Source organism: Leptonychotes weddellii, chromosome 15, assembly GCF_054177405.1.
Source record: "Leptonychotes weddellii isolate Sample4059 chromosome 15, ASM5417740v2, whole genome shotgun sequence".
Classification (NCBI taxonomy): Eukaryota; Metazoa; Chordata; class Mammalia; order Carnivora; family Phocidae; genus Leptonychotes; species Leptonychotes weddellii.
Window position 1 is genome coordinate 9,871,871 of NC_138383.1, and position 19,813 is coordinate 9,891,683.

Here is a 19,813-nt window from a genome sequence, read left to right on the forward strand (position 1 = left end):
GCACTTTCTCTCTCTCACGCAAAAATAAATAAATATTTTTTAAAAAAAGAATGACTAAAATGGAAAATAGCGTTAATGTTGGCAGGGATGCAGAGAAACTGGATCATCGCAAATGGCTAATAAGAATGTAAAATGGTACAACCACTCTGGAAAATACCTTGGAAGTTATTTCAAAAACGGAATTACCGAATGGCCCAGCAATTGCACTACTGGACATATGCTCCAGGGAAATGAAGACTTATTTTCATGCAGAAACTTACTTTTGTCACAATAACCCCAGTTTTCCAAAACTGGAAACTACCCATATCTCCTTCAAAGGCTAGAGGGTTCAACAAACTGTGGTATATCCATACCATGGAATGGATTCAGCAATAACAAGGAAAGAACTACTGATACATGCAACAACTTGAACGAACCTTGAGGAAACTATGCTGCAAGGAAAAGCCAATCTCAAACAGGAGACGCGTGATTTGGTATATGTAGCAACCATGAGACAACAAAATGGAAATGGGGAACAGATGACTGGTTGCCAGAGATTAGGGCTGGGGGTTAGAGGTGGGCGTGACTATAAGGGAGTAACACCAAAGAGTCTTGTGGTATTGATACAATTGAATACCTTGATTATGGTAGTGGTTCCATAAGGTTACACGTGATAAAACTGCATAGAGCTACACACACACACACACACACACACACACACACACACAACGAGGACTTACAATTATGGTGAGATTTGAATAAGTTCTATGGTTTGCACCAATGCCACTTTGTTTTGACATTGGGTGGCAGTTGTGTTAAGATATGAACATGGAGGGGAGGACACAAACTAGGGGAAGGGTACATGGGACTTTCCTGTGCATTTCTTTGTCCTCTCCTGTGAATCTACAATAATTTCAAGTTGAAAAGTTTTAAAAGTATATCACACAGAGTCCCATACAGATAGTACAGGGAAGTAATATATTTGAGTCTAAACTCTTGAGAAACCAATCAGAGAGGAGACGTTATAAATTACACAGGTCATAGGTCCACAGGAAAAAAAAAAAACACCAAAAGGACCAAAAACACCAATCTCGATAGCAGATATGGAAAGAACCTCCTGCTACAGAGCCTCAGGAAAGGACCAGTCTAAGGTGAGGTTGGCCCTCGAGCTACAGAGCAGAACCCAGAAGAGTGTACTTACCGCTCTGTACTTGAAGGTTCTTGAGTGGAACGTTTGTTCATACCACTGCAGGGAATGGCCAATGGCCTCAACAAAGTCTTACAGTAGACGTGATCATTTTTACTAGCACTTTCCAACACCAGGAGGTGCCCTTCCTGATAGGATGGATCGTGGTTAAGGTCAAAAACCTTTAGAAAGAGAGGCACTTGTCGAGATGACCAACGGCCTTGAAAACTCAAGCTTCCATTGGGATGGCCTTTCCCTATACTTGCTCTGCCTCTCTAGAACTTCTGTTGTGATCTTTTTCCTTGCAATTTCCATTCCTCCCAAGCAGATGCTTTGTAAGGTGGTCATATCTACAACTGGACAGGAGGTACTCTCACCATCCCACGGAGAGAAAAAGAAATAAGAGGAAGGCTAAAGGAGAAGGTATCCTGCTTCACCAGGACTTGAGCTCACTTAGGGATTTGGGCCAAAGCCTCTGCTAATTAAAAAAAAAAAAAAAGGTTCCTTTACCTCATTTTGCCTTCTATTTATATGGGATAGGATTTAGGTGTCAGGATGCTGAGTCCTTATCAAATACCGTCTTTCCATCTCTACTCAAGCTTTATAGTAGTGGCTCTCCCAGGGATTTGCTTATTTGCTCAAGTCTATATGGAAAAGGCAAAAAATCCAGGTCCAGGGACCTTTCTGAACTTCATAGGACCCCATCTGCCAAACGCACTTGTGACACTCAATTTTATGCCAACCAGTAACATGAGAGGCTGAGTTCAAAGCTACCCTGAGTTCAAAGCACGATATAGACTGACTGATTATTTCAGGTCTCAGAACAGCGAGCACATGGCTCCTCCCTCTAAAGGGCTCTTCTTTCTAACAGTGATTTCCATAGTCAAGGCATTGCTCATCCGTCCAAAAATGAACCCCCATTCCCTAGAAATCTGTAAAGTGAAGTGTTTGGATTAAGACGATGATCTTGCCAACTTACGTGGAACTGGGCTGAGGTTGTTCAAATGCTTCTTTTGGAATTTTAAGGCCAGGGTTTCGCTTCCTGCCTATGGGGAGAGACACAAGGATAAAGTTAAGGTCGAAATCACAGCAGGAGAGTGGGAACAGAGACCCTGCAGCAGAAGCAAAGGGCTAGCCTGGGAACATGTAGCTCTCATCTCCTCATGCAGAACCCCGTTTCCCACCCAGGAAGTCTGTGAGTGCTGAGCACCCAAGCACCAAGCAGGGCACAGCTTCCCAAATACAGACTGTGCTCATGGATGAGGTTCTTTGCCACTTAAGGATGAAAAGATCAGTATAAGAATGCTAACACTCTCTTTACCCAGGAGAGCTGCCCTTTCCTCCCTGCCAAGAGGTGGTCGTTCCAACTTCTTTGTTATTTCTTGTACGTGAGAATGGTAATGGTAGATGGTATTGGCTATAGATTTTTTCCTTTTTAATGTCAGTCCAATATAATCACCTCTATCGCAATATCTTACAACTTTCTCATTTGATCTGTAAACAACTGATAGATTTAACTATGGAGGGAGAATAAACAATACCTTCCCACTCTTCTGCCCTGACCATTTGTCAACCACCTGTCATAAATGGAAACACCTAAAAGAGGGAGAGAGTGATATTTATTTACGTTTACCCTGTTCCAAAAAGGAATAAGGTAACAGATAGGCTCATGCAAGGAGGTTATCGCTTCTTTGGAGACCAGGTAGGAATGTAACCCATGTGTTCATCCTTGGACTGAAACCACAGAGAGTTTGGCTCAAATAATTTTGCTGACGAATAAAAACGAATAGACTGATGGTGCGCCCAGGTGGCTCGGTCAGTTAAGCGTCCAACTCTTGATTTCAGCTCAGGGGTCGTATGATCGAGCCCCTCATCGGGCTCCACACTGGGCGTGGAATCTGCTTGAGATTCTCTCTCTTCCTCTCCCCGACCCTCCCCCTCTCTCAAGGGGAAAAATAAAAAAAGAACAGACTGAGAAATGCCAGCTCAGGATTGTGAGTAGTAGTCTCTTAAGAGCCCAGGATTTTCCTCACCTAAGGAGATCCTGGGTCTCTTCATGCTTGGCAGGGGAAACCAAAGCAGAGCTGGGTAGAATGCCGAGGGTTCTCCTTTTTTTTTCCTCCCCTCTGCTCTATATCACTGGGGTGCATTACAGCATTGATACCAGCCCTGGACAAGGCCTGGGTTAGAGACTCTCAAGATGCCAAGAGACTTACGACATCAAAGAATATAACCTCCTTGCAGGAAAATGACATCCAAAGATTTCCGTAATTGCTCAACATCATAGAACCAGCAACGACCCAGTCAGAATCAGAATCCAGGTCTCCAACACCCAGCCTGGAACTTATTCCTCTGTTCTACAATGGAAGGAGTTCAGGGATGATCAGAGAGAGGAGGGCATGGGGAGCATGTGATTATGAGCTTTTAAAAAACCAGCTTATTTCTGGTACTTTCACTCACCAAGCGACCTCCAGAGTCACTTTTCACCTGACTCTCGGTATCCTCAAGTGTAAAATGGGGAAATAATACTCATGCCGACCTCATTGGACTGGAGAGGAGAGCCATGGGGTATCACATATGAAAGAGCACAGACCTATCTTAAGTAGCTGTTAATTATAACCATTTAGAGAAAGAATCTGTACAGTCTCATTAAAAAATAAGTCATTTAAGAAATGCATGAGCAGAACTGGTCAGATTACCTCAGTCCAAGATAATGTGTAATCCACTCTTGTTCTATCCCTTCAAAATCCAAAATCAGGATCAATTCTGCCAAGTTGTATAAAGCCAAGGAGAAATATGCTTGGCAGTAGCCAACGCAGAGACAGCCTTTCAGGTCCACCTTCATTGTCACAGGTCTTCTCAATGCTCTCTTCCTTTGGGCTCATCTATGTGTTTTATAAGATTCAAAACTCACTATTACTTTCCTCCTGCCGGAGTTCAGATGGCCCCACTTAGCACATGTTACTAAGTTAGTCAGTTACACAATACAGAAAGCCTTGTCCATACATATGGTAGGTAATAGAGAGAGCTGTGCTATGTACCAGGAACAATGCTAAGGGCTGGATCTGATGGTGAAAATCCCAATAGATGCATGGCCCAATTCCAACAATTCCTCTCCATGCACCTCAGTCAAAGAGCTGGAGGATGCTATTTTAAATACTGTCGTGAGGAATGCATGACAAATTCCATTTGTCCAGATGACTACATCTCTACTCCAACACAGGTAGCAGGTAGTTCAGATAATCCCAGCAGATACAACCCTGTCTTCCCCTCTGTTAAAACAAAATAAAAGTAAAACATATTTTGCCTCTGAAAAAGTCTCCCCCGTTGCCATGTAAGCAAACCAAAAGTAAAAGTTACTCTGAAATTCCTACACCTCCCTCTTCTTCATTTCTAACTCAGCTCTTACAAGAGAGATGTCCAGAGAGATAGCTATTTGTGGGGGGAAACTGCCTTTGCAAAACACAGCAATGAATTATTCTACCATAGCAATTGACTATTAGCAATTCATGATTATACTGTAACTCCACAAATCTTTAAAACGTCTCTGCAAAGAAACAGTAAAAGAGAGAGACAGAGAAGCTCTTGGCACAGAGGCTAAAGGAATAAATGACCAAAACAAAAATAAAGTCTTCAAGGTGTGAGAAAAGAAGGCTCCTACTTCTTTTCTGACAGCAACAAGAAAAATACTTGCAGGAGACACAAAACCTGGTTGAATGACACAGTGAGAATACACCCTGCCTTCATTTTCAACAGTGCATCAAATTGGACAAAAATCACAGACACATGCACCAAAATTCCATAACTCACTTACTTGCCCATCCCTGAAAGAGGAGGCCAGGGGTGACTCTGACGAGGTTTTCAAGGCTGCAAGCAAGGCTCGCAGAACAGCACACACAAGGCATTCTTCGCTCAGCTCTGAAGACCACACTTCAGCAGAGAGAAACAGCCCTGAATAGACTCCACCCTCTCAAGGGCGGATTGCAGCAAACCTCTCGGAGTTTATTGTTCCCAGCAAACCGCAACTTCACAAAGAAAGAAGGAAAGTGGGTCCATTTGGACACCGAGGCGTGACATGCACTGCTAACTAGACGTGGGAAAAAATACATCTATAAAGTAATCCTGGACTGTACTGCCTTTTCCAGCCTTTCTATAAATGCCTCTTTCATTTCTTAGGAGAAAGAAAAACAATATGTGGTCAGTTTCCAGCTGTGTTTATTTCAAAGCAATCTGTTTCCCGGGCAAGCCTGCCAACACCTGACGCTAACATTTAACACCACGTTAAAAAAAAAAAAGTAAGCGGGGGAAGCAATGTAAATAATACAACACTGTGCCCAAGGATGTGAAATGGCCATTTCCCCTGATAGTCTAAAGCAAACACGAAAAAATAGATCAGAAAACAGGCTCTGTGTTGGGTCCCACGCTAGTTAACAACCTTCTCAGAAGGAGAGAAGGCCCGTGTGCTCCTACGGACCTCGACAAGCTTGGCCCTCTTGTTGGTACAATCTGCAGAGGGTAAGCCTCGTGGGCTTGAGCATTTGCAGCGCTGTATTACATCAGCCCCGTGCCACACCGTGCTTGTTTTCTCTGAAAATGTAGCCCCACCGCACACATATATTTGCAAAAATTCATCTTAAACCAAAGCTGGGTCATTATAATCCTGGCCGGGAGCAAAAATGGCACCAGAAAACAAAAACCTTGCCAAGAGTTAGCAAACATTTCCCAGGCCGCAGAAGTGTTCGCTAGCTTTGACCGTCCCGAAAATGATGGGGTACACAAGACCTCTTGCCCAGTACCCACGCAGACAGGCTGGGCACAAAGAGCTTCTCTCATGTGCCTTATTACATAAAACAGAAAAGATGGTGGTCCGGTGCCAACCCAAACAGCCAGAGAATCCCACAGGGTGAACAGAAGGTGGCATCATGAGGATATGCTGACGACTAACTATTTGTCAGCTTGGCTGGGAGGTCGGGTGGGGGGGGAGAGTGACAATGAGGGTTTATGATTATTGCTGCAGCTTTACAAAAGGATGACATTGCTTCCAGGGCCAAATTTAATTTCCAAATCTGTTCCCCAATGTGAATGGGATTTCCAGCCAAGTCACCGGCAACCTGGCTGCCCTCTCCTTAATACTTGCATCTAGACTTAAGTCCCAGGGGTAGCCAGCACCGAAATCAGGAGAGGAGTGTCATTAGATGTTATTAAACTGCGACGATCAGATGCAAAGCAACTAAGGGAGCAGGGCCGAGGGGAAGGAGTGCAGGGAGAAAGCTGGCTTCGCCAGAGCGAGAGGACACAGGTGCTTCCGTCCACCCCCCGCAACCACTGGATCTCACCCACCACTGAGACTCCAGTGAGCATGCCAACGTTCTGCAGAATGACATAACATTTAGAGAAAGAAAGCTGACCAGCTCAGGTTAAAACGGGCGGTGGTTTTGATTTCAAGGAGGGAGATGGATTTCCTGGGACCTTGCCTTTATCTTTGTGTTGCTTCTGCCTAGAAGGTTCTAGCCCTCTTGCAGACAGGAACCCAAACTTCCATTTCTAGCTCTTCTATCACACGCCCCCGCAGAACCCTCCCAGACCTTCCCGAGCACTCCCTCCGGGTCATGGTCCACACCTCCAGCTTACACATTCCAGCATCTCACATAGATTGTGAACTCAATGCACTTTACTGAGCCTCTGACATTTTAGTTTAAAAGGTCCACTCTGCCTCTGTTGGTGGGGGTGCAGAAAGGTGCAGCCAATCTGGAAGACAGATTGAAGGTTCCTCAAAAACCTAAAAATAGAACTACCCTACCATCCAGTAGTTGCACTACTGGGTATTTACCTAAAGAATACAAAAACACTGGGGCACCTGGGTGGCTCAGTTGGTTAAGCATCTGCCTTCGGCTCAGGTCATGATCCTAGGATCCCGGGACTGAGTCCCACGTCGGGCTCCCTGCTCAGCGGGGAGCCTGCTTCTCCCTCTACCTGCCACTTCCCCTGCCTGTGCTCTCTCTGACAAATAAATAAAAGGAAGCTGACTCCCCGTTAAGCAGGGAGCCCGATGCGGGACTCGATCCCAAGACCCTGGGATCATGACCTGAGCCAAAGGCAGCCACCCAACTGACTGAGCCACCCAGGCATCCCTAGACCTCATTTTAAATCCTAGCTGTGCCCCTTACTAACATGGTGAGCTTGAAAATGTTTCTTAAACCCAGTTTCTGCACCTGCTAATGGGAGATGAGAGACTCGGGTCATTGAGAGGCTCAGCTTGCACAATATGTGTGAAGACATCTAGGAGGGTCCCACATATAACAGGTGCTCAATACGTACTAGTTTCTCCCTTCCATGTTTGTGCTTCCATTTTTTAAAATATGAGCTAAACAGAATGTTCCCTGTATGGGCAACTTATTTCTTTTCTTTTTTTTTTTTTTTAAAGATTTTATTATTTATTTATTTGACAGAGAGAGACACAGCGAGAGAGGGAACACAAGCAGGGGGAATGGGAGGAGAAGCAGGCTTCCCGCGGAGCAGGGAGCCCGATGCGGGACTCGATCCCAGGACCCTGGGATCATGACCTGAGCCGAAGGCAGACGCTTAACGACTGAGCCACCCAGGCGCCCTGGGCAACTTATTTCTTCAGATGTCCTCCTCTCTTCTTCCTCTCTTATGTTATTAATGTTAAAATTACATTTCTCAAACATCTCATCGATTTGGAGCCATATTCTCTTGGTTCCCACTGACCATGGGAACGATTTCAGCTCCCCAGACTCAGGATCTCTGGGAGTGAGGCCTCCGAATCATATCTTTCTTTATGAAGGACTTCTTTTTTGAGAGCAGTTTTCAGTTCACAGCAAAACTGAAGGGAAGGTACAGAGATTTCCCCTATACCCCCGGCCCCCACACATGCATAGTCTCCCCATTATCAACATCCCCCAGCAGAGTGGTGCGTTTGTTACAATTGATGATACTGATGCATCATTATCACCCCCAAAGCCCATAATTTACAATGGGCTTCACTCCTGGTATTGTACATTCTATGGGTTTGGACAAATGTATACTGACATATATAATATATACAGACATGTCTGGATATCATTTTAGCCTCACACGGAGCATTTGCACTGTCCTAAAACCCCTCTGTGCTCTGCCTATTCATCCTTCCCTCTCCCCAACCCCTAGCAACCACTGATATCTTTTTACCATCTCCACACTTTTGCCTTTTCCAGAACATCATATAATTGGAATCATACCAACTGGCTTCTTTCACATAGTGACATTCCTTTAAGGTTCTTCCATGTCTTTTCACAGCTTAATAGCAAATTTCTTTTTAGCACTGAATAATATTCCATTGTCTGAATGTGCCACAGTTCATTAATCCGTTCATCTACTGACAGGCATCTTGTTGCTTCCAAGTTTTGGCAACTATGAATAAAACTCCTATAAACATATGTGTGCAGGTAAAGTAACGTGTCTCCTTTTTCACCACTTCTTTCTCTATGATGACAAGGTCACTTTCCGCCCAGTTCCTGGTACTTCCCCCCACCACCACCACCACCAATCAGTTCTTTGTGGCTAGGAAGAAATTCCAAATGAGGCTCCTCACATGGCTATCTCTATCTTTGAGCTGAAACTGTTAATAATTCACCAAAGTAGACGCTGCAAGGAGCAAAAAGGTCATCAAGCTACAAATTCTGCTTTGAAAGGGTCAGGGGATAAGAAAAACCAGTTCCTGTAATATCAGAGTAGATGTGATATACACTACAAATACCGCATCATGAATACACAGGAGGTTCAAAGCAGAAGAGGGAAATGAAAAAGGAAAATGATCTCATAGGGGAAGTATTTTAGGTGGTCCTTTGATCACTGGTAGGATTTAAGGGTACATGAGGATTGATTAGACTCTTAGGTCTTCTTTTTCCATATTTAAATGTTTCCATTATACATTTTTTTTTAAATAATGGGTAGGATTTTGACAACCAGAACATGGAAATGAAACAGTGAGATTCTAAGCAGAATAAGGATGAGCTCCCAGTGGTGGTGAGAAGGCATTGTGGTCTATTCAAAGAAACTGCGAGTTGTCTACTTTAGACAAAGTGAAGGATGGTAGTAGAGAGAAAGCTGAAAGCATAGATGAGAGCCAACGACGGAAAGACCAAAGCTTTAGGGCGCCTGGGTGGCTCAGTTAGTTAAGCGACTGCCTTCGGCTCAGGTCATGATCCCAGAGTCCCGGGATCGAGTCCCGCATCGGGCTCCCTGCTCAGCGAGAAGCCTGCTTCTCCCTCTGACCCTCCCCCACTCATGTACTCTCTCTCTCTCTCTCATTCTCGCTCTCTCAAATAAATAAATAAATCTTTAAAAAAAAAAAAAGACCAAAGCTTTAAATTTTTAAATAATTTCATAATAATCTATTTTTTTTGTTTTTTTATTTTATTTTATTATGTTATGTTAGTCACCATACATCATTAGTTTTTTATATAATTTCAGATTTAAGAAAAGGAGTTCTCTGTGTTGTTCAGTTGAGGAGGTCATGTCGTCCACATTTCAAAAAAATCATGTAACAAGATGAATCTAATATCTGCAGAATATTCTGAAAGTGTGGTAAACACACACACACCCATATTACACACCTTGGCATTTTAAGCTTCCAGGTCTTTGCTCGTGTTTTCCCTAGAATGCTGCCATCAGCATCTCTACTGGTCAACTTTAACACAGCTCAAGCATGTTCTCCTTCAGGGAGCCTTCCATAAAAACACGCAGAATAAATGTTCCTCATCTGTATGGTTACAGTAGTCTGAACATACCTTTAATGGCTCCCTTCCTAAACCAATTGACCCAACCCATCTGCTCACCCATGGCTTGCTCTTCAAGGCCATCCCCCATGTCCCACCCATGCACGGGACAAGTGCTACACCCAAGAAGTAAGAGGCAGTGATCACAGCCATCTGACTGATAAATACGCTGCTTAAACTTTATGGAGGCAAAACCCCTAGGCTCTGGTAATTTACTGGATTAGAGGTGCAGAAGATCAGAAGATAAGCAGTAATAGTCGTAATCATAATAGTGGTGGTCGCAGTAATAGTAGTAGTAATTTAGCTTTTCCACATCTACATGAAATTAAGTGAAAGAGGAAAGTCAGGCCCAGTGGGGTGGGTGGTGGGGAGAAGGCAGAACAGGAGTTCCAAAGCAGACGTGTTAAATACAAGATGTGGGGGGGAACAGATTTCAGGCAGATGAATGGAGCTTGGCGGGTGGGGGGGGCAGGAATATGCAGATCTGGTGACAAACAGAAGTAGAGAGTTGAATGAGAGGCAGGAAAACAACAAGAGCAAAAGAATGGAAGGCAGTCAAAGCAAGAACATTTTGACAGAAGGAGACGTGAATGAAGAATCAGTGAAAGACACAAAGAATTGCTGGACGTGTCAAAGGGGAATCAGCCAGCCTGTTCAGGGCAGCACCATCAACTCACCCAGAAATGGTCCTATTTTCGAAGAATGAAAGCACTCCGAAGACTCTTACAGCCTTATGGGATTGAAGCTCTTTTTTTTTTTTTTTTAGACCGAGTTGAGCTGAACTCTGTTTTGTCATATTAACAATTTGATGCTGACTATGTGTTCTTGAAAGAACCTAAAAGCAAATCACAGCCAATGCCCTTTATTTGTGGTCGGGGCCCAGAGTGAAGGTAGGAGGCGGGCAGTGGTTAGGTGGGGAATCCCCACTGTCTGCGCTCATCTTCCTCATTTCTGTGCTGCTTCATTCATGAGTCTTTATTGAAAGGAAATGTACTCATACGGGTGTTAAATCAAATACCGCTTTAAAATACGGCAACAGGTTGCTAAGAAATTTAGCGATGTGTTTGATCTTTTCAAAATGGTGGACTAAATTTTAGTTTAGATTTAAAATTAGCACTCCCAGGGGCGCCTGGGTGGCTCAGTTGATTAAGCGACTGCCTTCGGCTCGGGTCATGATCCTGGAGTCCCGGGATCGAGTCCCACATCGGGCTCCCTGCTCAGCGGGGGGTCTGCTTCTCCCTCTGACCCTCTTCCCTCTCGTGCTCTCTGTCTCTCGTTCTCTCTCTCAAATAAATAAATAAATAAATAAATAAATAAATAAATAAATAAATAAAATAAAATTAGCACTCCCATTTTAGAGATAAATACTGAAATGTCTCCAAAGGAAATAATAGGATTGTAGGGTTTGTTCAAAAGAATATGGTGGAGGGGATTTGGGGGGTGGAGATATAGATGAAATTAGATTAGCCATGAGTTGGTAGCTGTCAAAATTGAGTGATGGATACATGGTGGCTCATTGTACCATGTACCTTTGAATTTGTTTGAAATTTTCCAAAATATAAAGATTTTCTTAAATAGCTACGAATTACAGAAAACTCTCCCTTAATACTTACAACAGAGGGATAGTGAGTAAGAGGGTTGCATTTTTTTTCTTGGGAGAAGTGGATTATTCTTCCCCCCTGGTCCAAGGTCACACTTTTAATAGCACTGCGATCACCTCCCTTCTAGCCAAGAAAAACTACAGAGGAGTAACTGGGATTCTACCAAGCTGCATGAAGACTAAGAGATGCAAAGAAATACAGAGGAGAGTTCTTCGTCTATATAACCCTTCTTAGTGTTACCAGTGTAGAATCTATCCTGCCTCTCTCCCAATTTCACCCCATTTCTCCTGTTGAGCTACATTCTACCATGATGCCATTGACCCATGAGGCAAGGTACACCTTAAAAAGAGGCCTCTGAAATTCTTCTCTGTAAGGATGTGTTTCATCACCTTACATAATGCCCTTTTTTACTCTTAGAAAAAAAATGTGTGTCATCAATAATTGGAAGAGTTGGCTTCTCCTGTATAACCGATCAGTCTTTGCCTGTGGATGATGTGAATGTTTTTCTTCATGTTTCCTTCCTTAGCTTGATGGCTAAAAAGCTAGGGCCAAACCAGACTCATATTCATATTCATGTCCGAGTATTTTTTGTCTGTGTCTTTAATAATATTTTATGATGGAACATCTTAAATACATGAGAAAGTAAACAAGACCGTTATAATCAATCCACATGAACCCATTCCCCAGGTTCAACAAATATCAACTCATGGCCAATTTTGTTTCATCTATAGCCACCCACTCTCCCAGACATCAAATCATATCATCCATAAATATTTTAACAAATATCTTCAAAAGAAATTGACTATTTTTAAAAAAGATTTTATTTACTTATTTATTTGAGAGAGAGAGAGAGCATGAGCAGGGGGAGGGGAAAGAGCAAAGGGGAAGAGACAGAGAATCTCAAGCATACTCTGCTGAGTGCAGAGCCTGACGTGGGGCTCAACCCCACAACGACCCTGAGATCATGACCTGAGCTGAAACCATGAGCCAGACACCCAACTGACTGTGCCACCCAGCCCCAGAAATTAACTATTTAAAAAAAACATAACCACAACAGCATTATTACATGTAAACAAATAAGTAATTTCTTAATATCTACTCAGTGTTCAAAATTCTAATGGTCTCATAAATATCTCAAATATTTTTAAATTACAATGTGTTTGAATCAGGATCAAAATTAGGTCTATGTTTTATGATTGCTTGATAAAGTTTCTTGTACCTCTTTTCATCTATAAGCTCTCTCTCCATTTCTTACTGTCTGCCCCTCCCTCTGCATGAAATTGTTTTGTCAAAGAAATCTGGTCATTTGTTCTATAAAGTTTCCCACTGGATTCTGCCAATCATATCCCCTATTGATACACACACTCCTCTGTAAGTTAGAGCTTGATCAGATTCAAACAAAATTTTTCATCTTTGTCAATTTGATAAGTAAACAAGAGTACTTCATTGTTTTTAGTCACATTTTTAAAATATTTAATAAAGCTCAGCATTTTTATATGTCTACTGATACCTGTATTTTTCTACGAACTGCCTATTCAAAATATTTGTTCATTTTTATATTATTATTGCTGTTGTTGTTTTATTTGTGTTTTTTATTTTTTTTAAGATTTTATTCATTTATTTGACAGACAGCGAGCACAAGCAGGGGGAATGGCAGGCAGAGGGAGGGGGAGAAGCAGGCTCCCCGCTAAGCAGGGAGCCCGATGCAGTGCTGGATCCCAGGACCCTGAGATCATGACCTGAGCCGAAATCAAGAGTCAGACACTTAACCAACTGAGCCTCCCAGGTGCCCCATATACCTTTTTAATACGTACACCTCTTATGTAAGTTCATTGGCTTTCCATCTCAAAATTTAATTAAATATGACAGTCATTGCAGACATCTTCACTTGATCCTAACTTTAAGAAAAGACTTTCAGGGGAGCCTGGCTGGCTCAGCTGGTGGAGCACGTGACTCTTGATCTCAGGGTTGTGAGTTCAAGCCCCACATTGGGTATGCAGCATTCTTAAAATAAAACTTAAAAGTTTCATAAAACAAGAAAAAGAAAACTTTCCAGCCTTCCACCTTAAAAGAATTATGCTGGGTTTAGATTCAGTTTGGTAGAAGAAGCATATAACTATTCACATTTTAGTGAGTGACGTAGGCTAATAATGGTTCCCAAGATGTGCCCATATCCTAATCCTTGGCACCTGTGAATGTTACCATAGTAACGATTTTGCAGATGTGATTAAATTAAGGATCTTGAGATAAGGAGATTATCTTGGATTATCCAGCTGGGCCCTACACACCATCAGAAGTGCCCTTATAACAAAGATGAAAGGGGAGGTTAGACTCACCCAGAGAAAATGGAGGCAGAGCCTGGAGTACGGGAGGCACAGGCTGAGGGGTGCCGAGGAATGTGGAAGCTCCCAGAAGCTACATGAGGCAAGGAAAGGATTCTCTCCCAGAGTCTCTGGAGGGAGCCTGCCCTGCCCACATCTTGATTTCAGACTTTTGGCCTTCAGAAGTGTGACAGAATAGATTTTTATTGTTTTAGGCAACCAAGTTTGCACTAATTTGTTACAGCAGCTATAAGAAACTGATACAGTGAATTATTAGAAATGGACACTGAGGGGCACCTGGGTGGCTCAGTCGACTGGGTGTCAGACTCTTGGTTTGGCTCAGGTCCTGATCATCAGGCTCTGTGCTGAGCATGGAATCTACATAAGATTCTTTCTCCTCTCCCTCTGCCCCTCCCCCTGCTCACACTCGAGCTCGTGCTCTCTCTCTCTCTATTTCTCTCTCAAATAAATAAATAAATAAATAACATATTTTTTTTAAAAAGAGAAAGAAATGGATACTGAATTTTATCAAATTATCTCTCAAAACTTATCCAGTGTCTCTCCCACCATACCCATGCTGCCACACTCTCTACCAAATATATTTCTCACTTTTCCCTTTTTCCTTTCTTTTATCCCTTCATTTTCACTCCTTTCATTTCCTTCTCAACTGCTTCTGTCACTGAACTTCCAAAGCATCCTGTGATCCTACAATGCCACTAGTGATAGAAACACCTAGAAGGTCTTCACCGGATGATAAAAGGGGGCAAAACAAGCAACACTGAGAAGTTAAATGCAAACTAGAAGAAATGGGTATGGGGAGATGGAGCCATCCTCCTCCTTGGTGGATGCCCTTTGCTGGAACAAAAAAGGAGTAGATGCTGACCTCCTTCCAGTTCTTTCTAATTCAGTGACATCTCAGAGGAAAACTAAGAAATGCAGCTCTTTCCCCAGGCCTGTGGCACATTCTGGAATCCTTATGCCCCCTGCCAACAAGAAACAAGAAGGTAAAGACACCATGGCCAAAGCAGTATCAAAACACTATGGCAGGATCCTTCACCTTGACACTCCAATCCTCCAGCCTGAAAAAGCTCAGTATAATCCTCTGCACCATGGTTGTTTCTGCAGTATCTAGTCACCTTCTTTCCAGGGAGGCTGGATGGTTCTTGAGAGTCATGTTTTGCAAACCACAGCCTGGCCAAAGACCGTGGTGGGCTCTGCCTTTGGTCTGCCCCATACTCTCGTGGCTTAGCGCATCTCCCACTGGTGACACTCCAGATGCGAGGTTCCTAACAGGCGATTAAAAAACAAAGACCAATAACTTCGAGAAAACCACAACATTTAAATGTGATTTTCCGAGAAAAGAATGCTAATGTACAAAAGCAAACAACTTAATTTCAAAGCAGAGTTCTTTATGCAAATCTACTCATACTTCAATCCTAAAGATGTCAGATCCTGTGGGGCCCTGAGGTAAAATCCCACAGTCCTATAGAAAGACTTAGGCCCTCCCTTTTTTTACTCCTGGATAAACCACTGTCACCTTAATTAACAAGTATTGCTTCAGGCAGTGCTATAAGTCAGGCTGTCAAAAGCCATGGAGTTCTCTAGTCTTGGGTAGTAAGTCTAGAAATCATTCCAGGCAGTCACCTTGAAACATGTAAATCAGTTAATCTCCAAGACTCAGCACCAAAAAAAAAGTATATAAATTCCTTACTGCAGCAGGGGAATGTTCCACCTACTTATGTGATCAGAAACGTGAGTCAAAAGTGTAAATTAAATACGCTTTGTGGGGGCGCCTGGGTGGCTCAGTCAGTTGAGCGTCTGCCTTCTGCTCAGGTCATGATCACAGGGTCCTGGGATCAAGCCCCCCCCTCCTCCCGTGTCCGGCTCCCTGCTCAGCAGGGAGTCTGCTTGTCTCCCTCTCCCTCTGCCCCTCCCCCCTACTTGTGCTCGCATGCGCTCTCTCAAATAAATAAATAAAATCTTTAAAAATTAAAATAAATAAATACATACATAAATACATACATACATACATACATACACTCTGTGATGTCTTATACACACTGTTACCGAGGCAATTTCCCTAAGCTGGCTTCAATGGCTCACCAAAACTATGAGGAGATGATTTGAAATGATCCCTGGATAGACTAATTTTATAAAACTTTAAGCCAGAGATTCTTATTGGATTGACTTCAATTGAATATTATTGATGGCAATTCTCACAAGCCTTGATTATTGGAAAGCAGTGAGAAGGACTGGGGGACGTGCTTGTCCAACCAAGTTATATAGGGTTCCGTTGGAAAACACCTCCACATGACCCTGTAAAAAGGAGACCAAGTGGGAAGGGACCCAGCATAGCGCTCATTGGCTGTAAAACCTTGAGAAGGTATTCATCCAAGCCTCAACACTAAAATGGGAATATCAGTATCTACCTTGGTGAATAACACAAGCTAAGCAACACATAGTGCCAATGGATACAAACAAAGTGTTGGATACATGGACGCTGAACATTGTCAGGTCAAGCTACTGCTGTTTTTGGCCGGTGCGTCCTTATTAACAAGTAGCTGCTCATGAGAATAATAAAAGCAACTAATACTTATTGAGAAGTTATTACACGCAAGGCACGGTGCTCAGCCTCGCGCATAAACTCTTAACATAATGATCGCTACAACTACATGGGATAAATACTACTTCCTCCATCTCAAGGGCCCTGCCCAGATACATGGAGCTTTACAGACGTGAGCAGTCAGCTTTCACATATAATATAACAGTATTCAGTCCTTTGATTGCAATGACTTCTCATCACAGGTCTATTTCCACTAGCTCATAGAAGGATTATTGCTGACCTCTGTCCAAGCTATATATAAAATCTGGGCTCTGGAAGTAAAAGTTCTGGGTTAAATCCTCCGTGCAGCTTTTCTACCCCTATGCCCAGCCATCTTGAGATAACAAACGCAGGTTATAAAGCTGTTTACCAGGAATTACTGTGACATGACCTAAGATCTATCAGGAGATCAAGACTCAACTGAAAAGCTATATTGCCATGAACTTTGTCCAGGATATTCCACTGTAACCTTTCCGGACTTGCGTTCCCCTGATTCTAAGATGGAAAACATTCCATCAGTAAAACTAGCTGATGTTCTCATTAAATGGTATTTGGAGGAGCACGCCACCAGTTTCATCCATGATGTCATCAAGTTTTCTACTATGTGATAGCTCTGTGGTATGTTTGTAAACTAGCACCCCTTCCCTAAGGGGCTTCTGATAAAATTGATAAGCCTATCTCCTACCTGACATGAATTACTCCAGCAGGACAGTAATGGTCAGGTGACTATTTGAAACTGGTCACTGTGGCTTCTGTTTGCAAAACGCTGTCTTGGCGACACTTGGCCTGTGGGGTGACACTCCCTTTTCAATACAAAAAAATGGGGAGGGGGGACTCTCTTAGTCCATTAATGGACTCCTCGATGGGCTCATCCTGACGGTAATCTCAGCCTGATGTTTCTCCCATTTTACCAGAAGATTCACCAGTCCCGGCTGGACTAAACACTCAAGGTCACAGGGACCCTTAAATCTGACTATAGGTCAGAAGCCTTAACACTCAAAGTAAAATAAATGCACAAAACCGAATATTTCCCAATGACTATCGTGGGGGCATTTTCTGTGAAGGAAGAACTCCTGGGGCGCCTGGGTGGCTCAGATTGTTAACTGTCTGCCTTGGGCTCAGGTCATGATCCCAGGGTCCTGGGCTCGAGTCCCACACTGGGCTCCCAGCTCAGTGGGGAGTCTGCTTCTCCCTCTCCCTCTGCCTCTCCCCCTGCTTGTGCTGTCTCTCTGTTTCTCTCTCTCTCAAATGAATAAATGAAATCTTAAAAAAAAAGAACTCCTGGTTTACTTACTAAGGTAAAGATCATACTTTTTCTCCAGGAAATTGCCCCTTCCTCCAGTGCCTAACAAATAAACCTACCAACCAATGAGGCCTGACACCAAAGCATATTCTCATTGCATCTGGCCTCGTAACCAGAATTAGAATCCACTTGGGATTGTTGGGTCTCTAGCCAATGCCTGGGAAAACCATTTGGAAAATCCGCTTCCCACCTAGCTGAAACTTCATCTCTCTCTCCCAACCCTAACTGCTCTAGGTAGATGTCCTAGACCTCATGCTAGCACAGGACTCCCAACTTTGTAACCTCAATCTCTTCATCAAAAGGACACATCAATGAAAACAGGAAAATACACACACTTTGCAAAAAAAAAAAAAAAAAAAAAGTTAACTGTGGGGGTAAAAAAAAAACACATAGTATATTGAGGAAGAAATAAGGATCTAAGGAAAGTTTTGGAGTTTGGGGTTTTTGTGCGTTTATTACTGCTTTCTAAATAGGATGGGAATTTTGAGCAGCTGTCTAGCTGAGAAAAGAAGCCAATGGGGAAAGGGACAAAGAGGCCAGAGAAGTACACAGAAATGATGGGGCAAAACTCTTGGCAGACAGTGTGGGATCGATGGCACAGTGAAGAAGCCTGGACTCAGAGAAAGGAGTGGAGGGTCTCTCTTTAGGACAAGAAGGAAGAAGGGCATAAAAAGTGACAACAAAGAGAAAATTCAATGCAAAGGCAAGTTGAGAGAGGCACTCCGTATTGACGTAAAACAGGGTGTTCTGCCAAGATTTCCCATGGGGTCCTCGGAAGCACGGAGCCAAGAAACATTAGAAACAGCCAGAATAGGTCAGCAAAGGAGTTCCTGTAGTTTCAAATGAAACTTTACCACATACTCTTGCAGTATATAAGTTCCTGAGGAAGTAGCTAATGAGAAACATAAGGGAAAATTCCAAAAGGCAACTCAACTATGTCAAGCTAAAGTAGGTGTGATCTAAAACTTCCTTCTTTCCTCTAAGAACCTCCTCCACTCCAGAGCTGCTCATCATTAAAATGTGGAAACACACGAGTCAGATGTGGTTCTCAGCTCAAGAACCATCCATGAGTCTCAAAGGTCACACATGTGAGGATGGGATGCATTTCATTCTAGAAAATTCAGGGAGTTTGCTACCAAAGAGCTTGAATGCTTCACCTCCAGAGTTGCAAAGCCCAAAGTCTAAAACTCTGATCCATGACACTACCTTTGCCCTCCAGATTTCATTACAACAGCTTTATTGGGATACAATTCACACGCACAATTCTGTCTATTCAGATTGTACAATTCAACGGTTTCGAGCACACTTGCAGACTTGTGCAAACCATCGCCACCACCATTTTCATAACATTTTCGTCACACACAAAAGAAACATCATACCCATTAGCCATCCCGGTCTCTTTTCCTCCAATATCATCCCTCCCTCTGGTCCTCGGCAACCACCAGCCGAAACTCTGTCCCTGTACATTTTCCTATTCTTGACACTTTGTGTAAGTGACATCATACAATACGCCGCATCCTCCTTTTGTGCCAAAGACTCTGTTCTCTGAAGTTAAATGCATTACTACTTCTCCCAATTGTCTCAAGATCCAAGAGCTGTGGGGCCCAAAGCTTTGCTCTCTGAAAAGCTGAAACTAGGACCGTCCCAGGGGGTAAGGCTGTGCAATGAGTCCTGTTCTCCCTGTGTGCCAAGTTGCAAACAGGTTGGGGCTGGTGGGAAGAACGGAATGTCCCATGACAAAGAGGAGGGGCGCAGACGGGGGGAAGGCAGCAGGACGAGCTGCCACGGTGTTTCACGTGCTGGGGAACGAAAGTGAAAGAGCATGTAGGAGCAGGGAGGAGAAATGCAAAATCCTGGGAAATGACACTAAGTTCTTTAGAGTGCTTCGCTTTCGAGAATATAAACCCCGTGAATGGCTGGACTATCTTTTCAAAACTCTGTGTTTCTTAAATTTTGTAAACGAGTAAGAAAACATTCAACCTGGGAATATCAGGCTAACTCTCCAAATCCTCCTGTTTCGGGGGAAGAGCAAAGAGCCAAGCGT

At 43.2% G+C, this 19,813-nt stretch overlaps 2 protein-coding genes across 5 annotated transcripts in view; both read right to left on the bottom strand.

Annotated features, from left to right (window-relative positions):
- Window positions 1-19,813, bottom strand: part of LOC115940510 (ATP-binding cassette sub-family A member 10-like) — a 587,693-nt gene that overhangs the window by 359,722 nt on the left and 208,158 nt on the right. The window lies entirely within an intron of this gene.
- The window catches only part of MAP2K6 (mitogen-activated protein kinase kinase 6), a 106,556-nt gene that overhangs the window by 30,084 nt on the left and 56,659 nt on the right, over window positions 1-19,813 (bottom strand). The window contains exons 1-3 of one of the 4 annotated variants that reach the window (XM_081804638.1): window positions 4,980-5,124; window positions 3,865-4,437; window positions 2,145-2,211 (exon numbers count right to left, since the gene is read on the bottom strand). Coding sequence is in view for 2 of the 4 variants with exons in the window: in XM_031026723.2 (XP_030882583.1) it covers window positions 2,145-2,211; window positions 4,980-5,070 (158 nt within the window). In the remaining 2 variants the exon portion in view is untranslated. Of the gene's footprint in view, window positions 1-2,144; window positions 2,212-3,381; window positions 3,523-3,864; window positions 4,438-4,979; window positions 5,246-19,813 lie in introns of those variants that run through there. The other 3 variants (XM_081804637.1, XM_031026723.2, XM_006732060.3) reach the window with 3 other exon arrangements.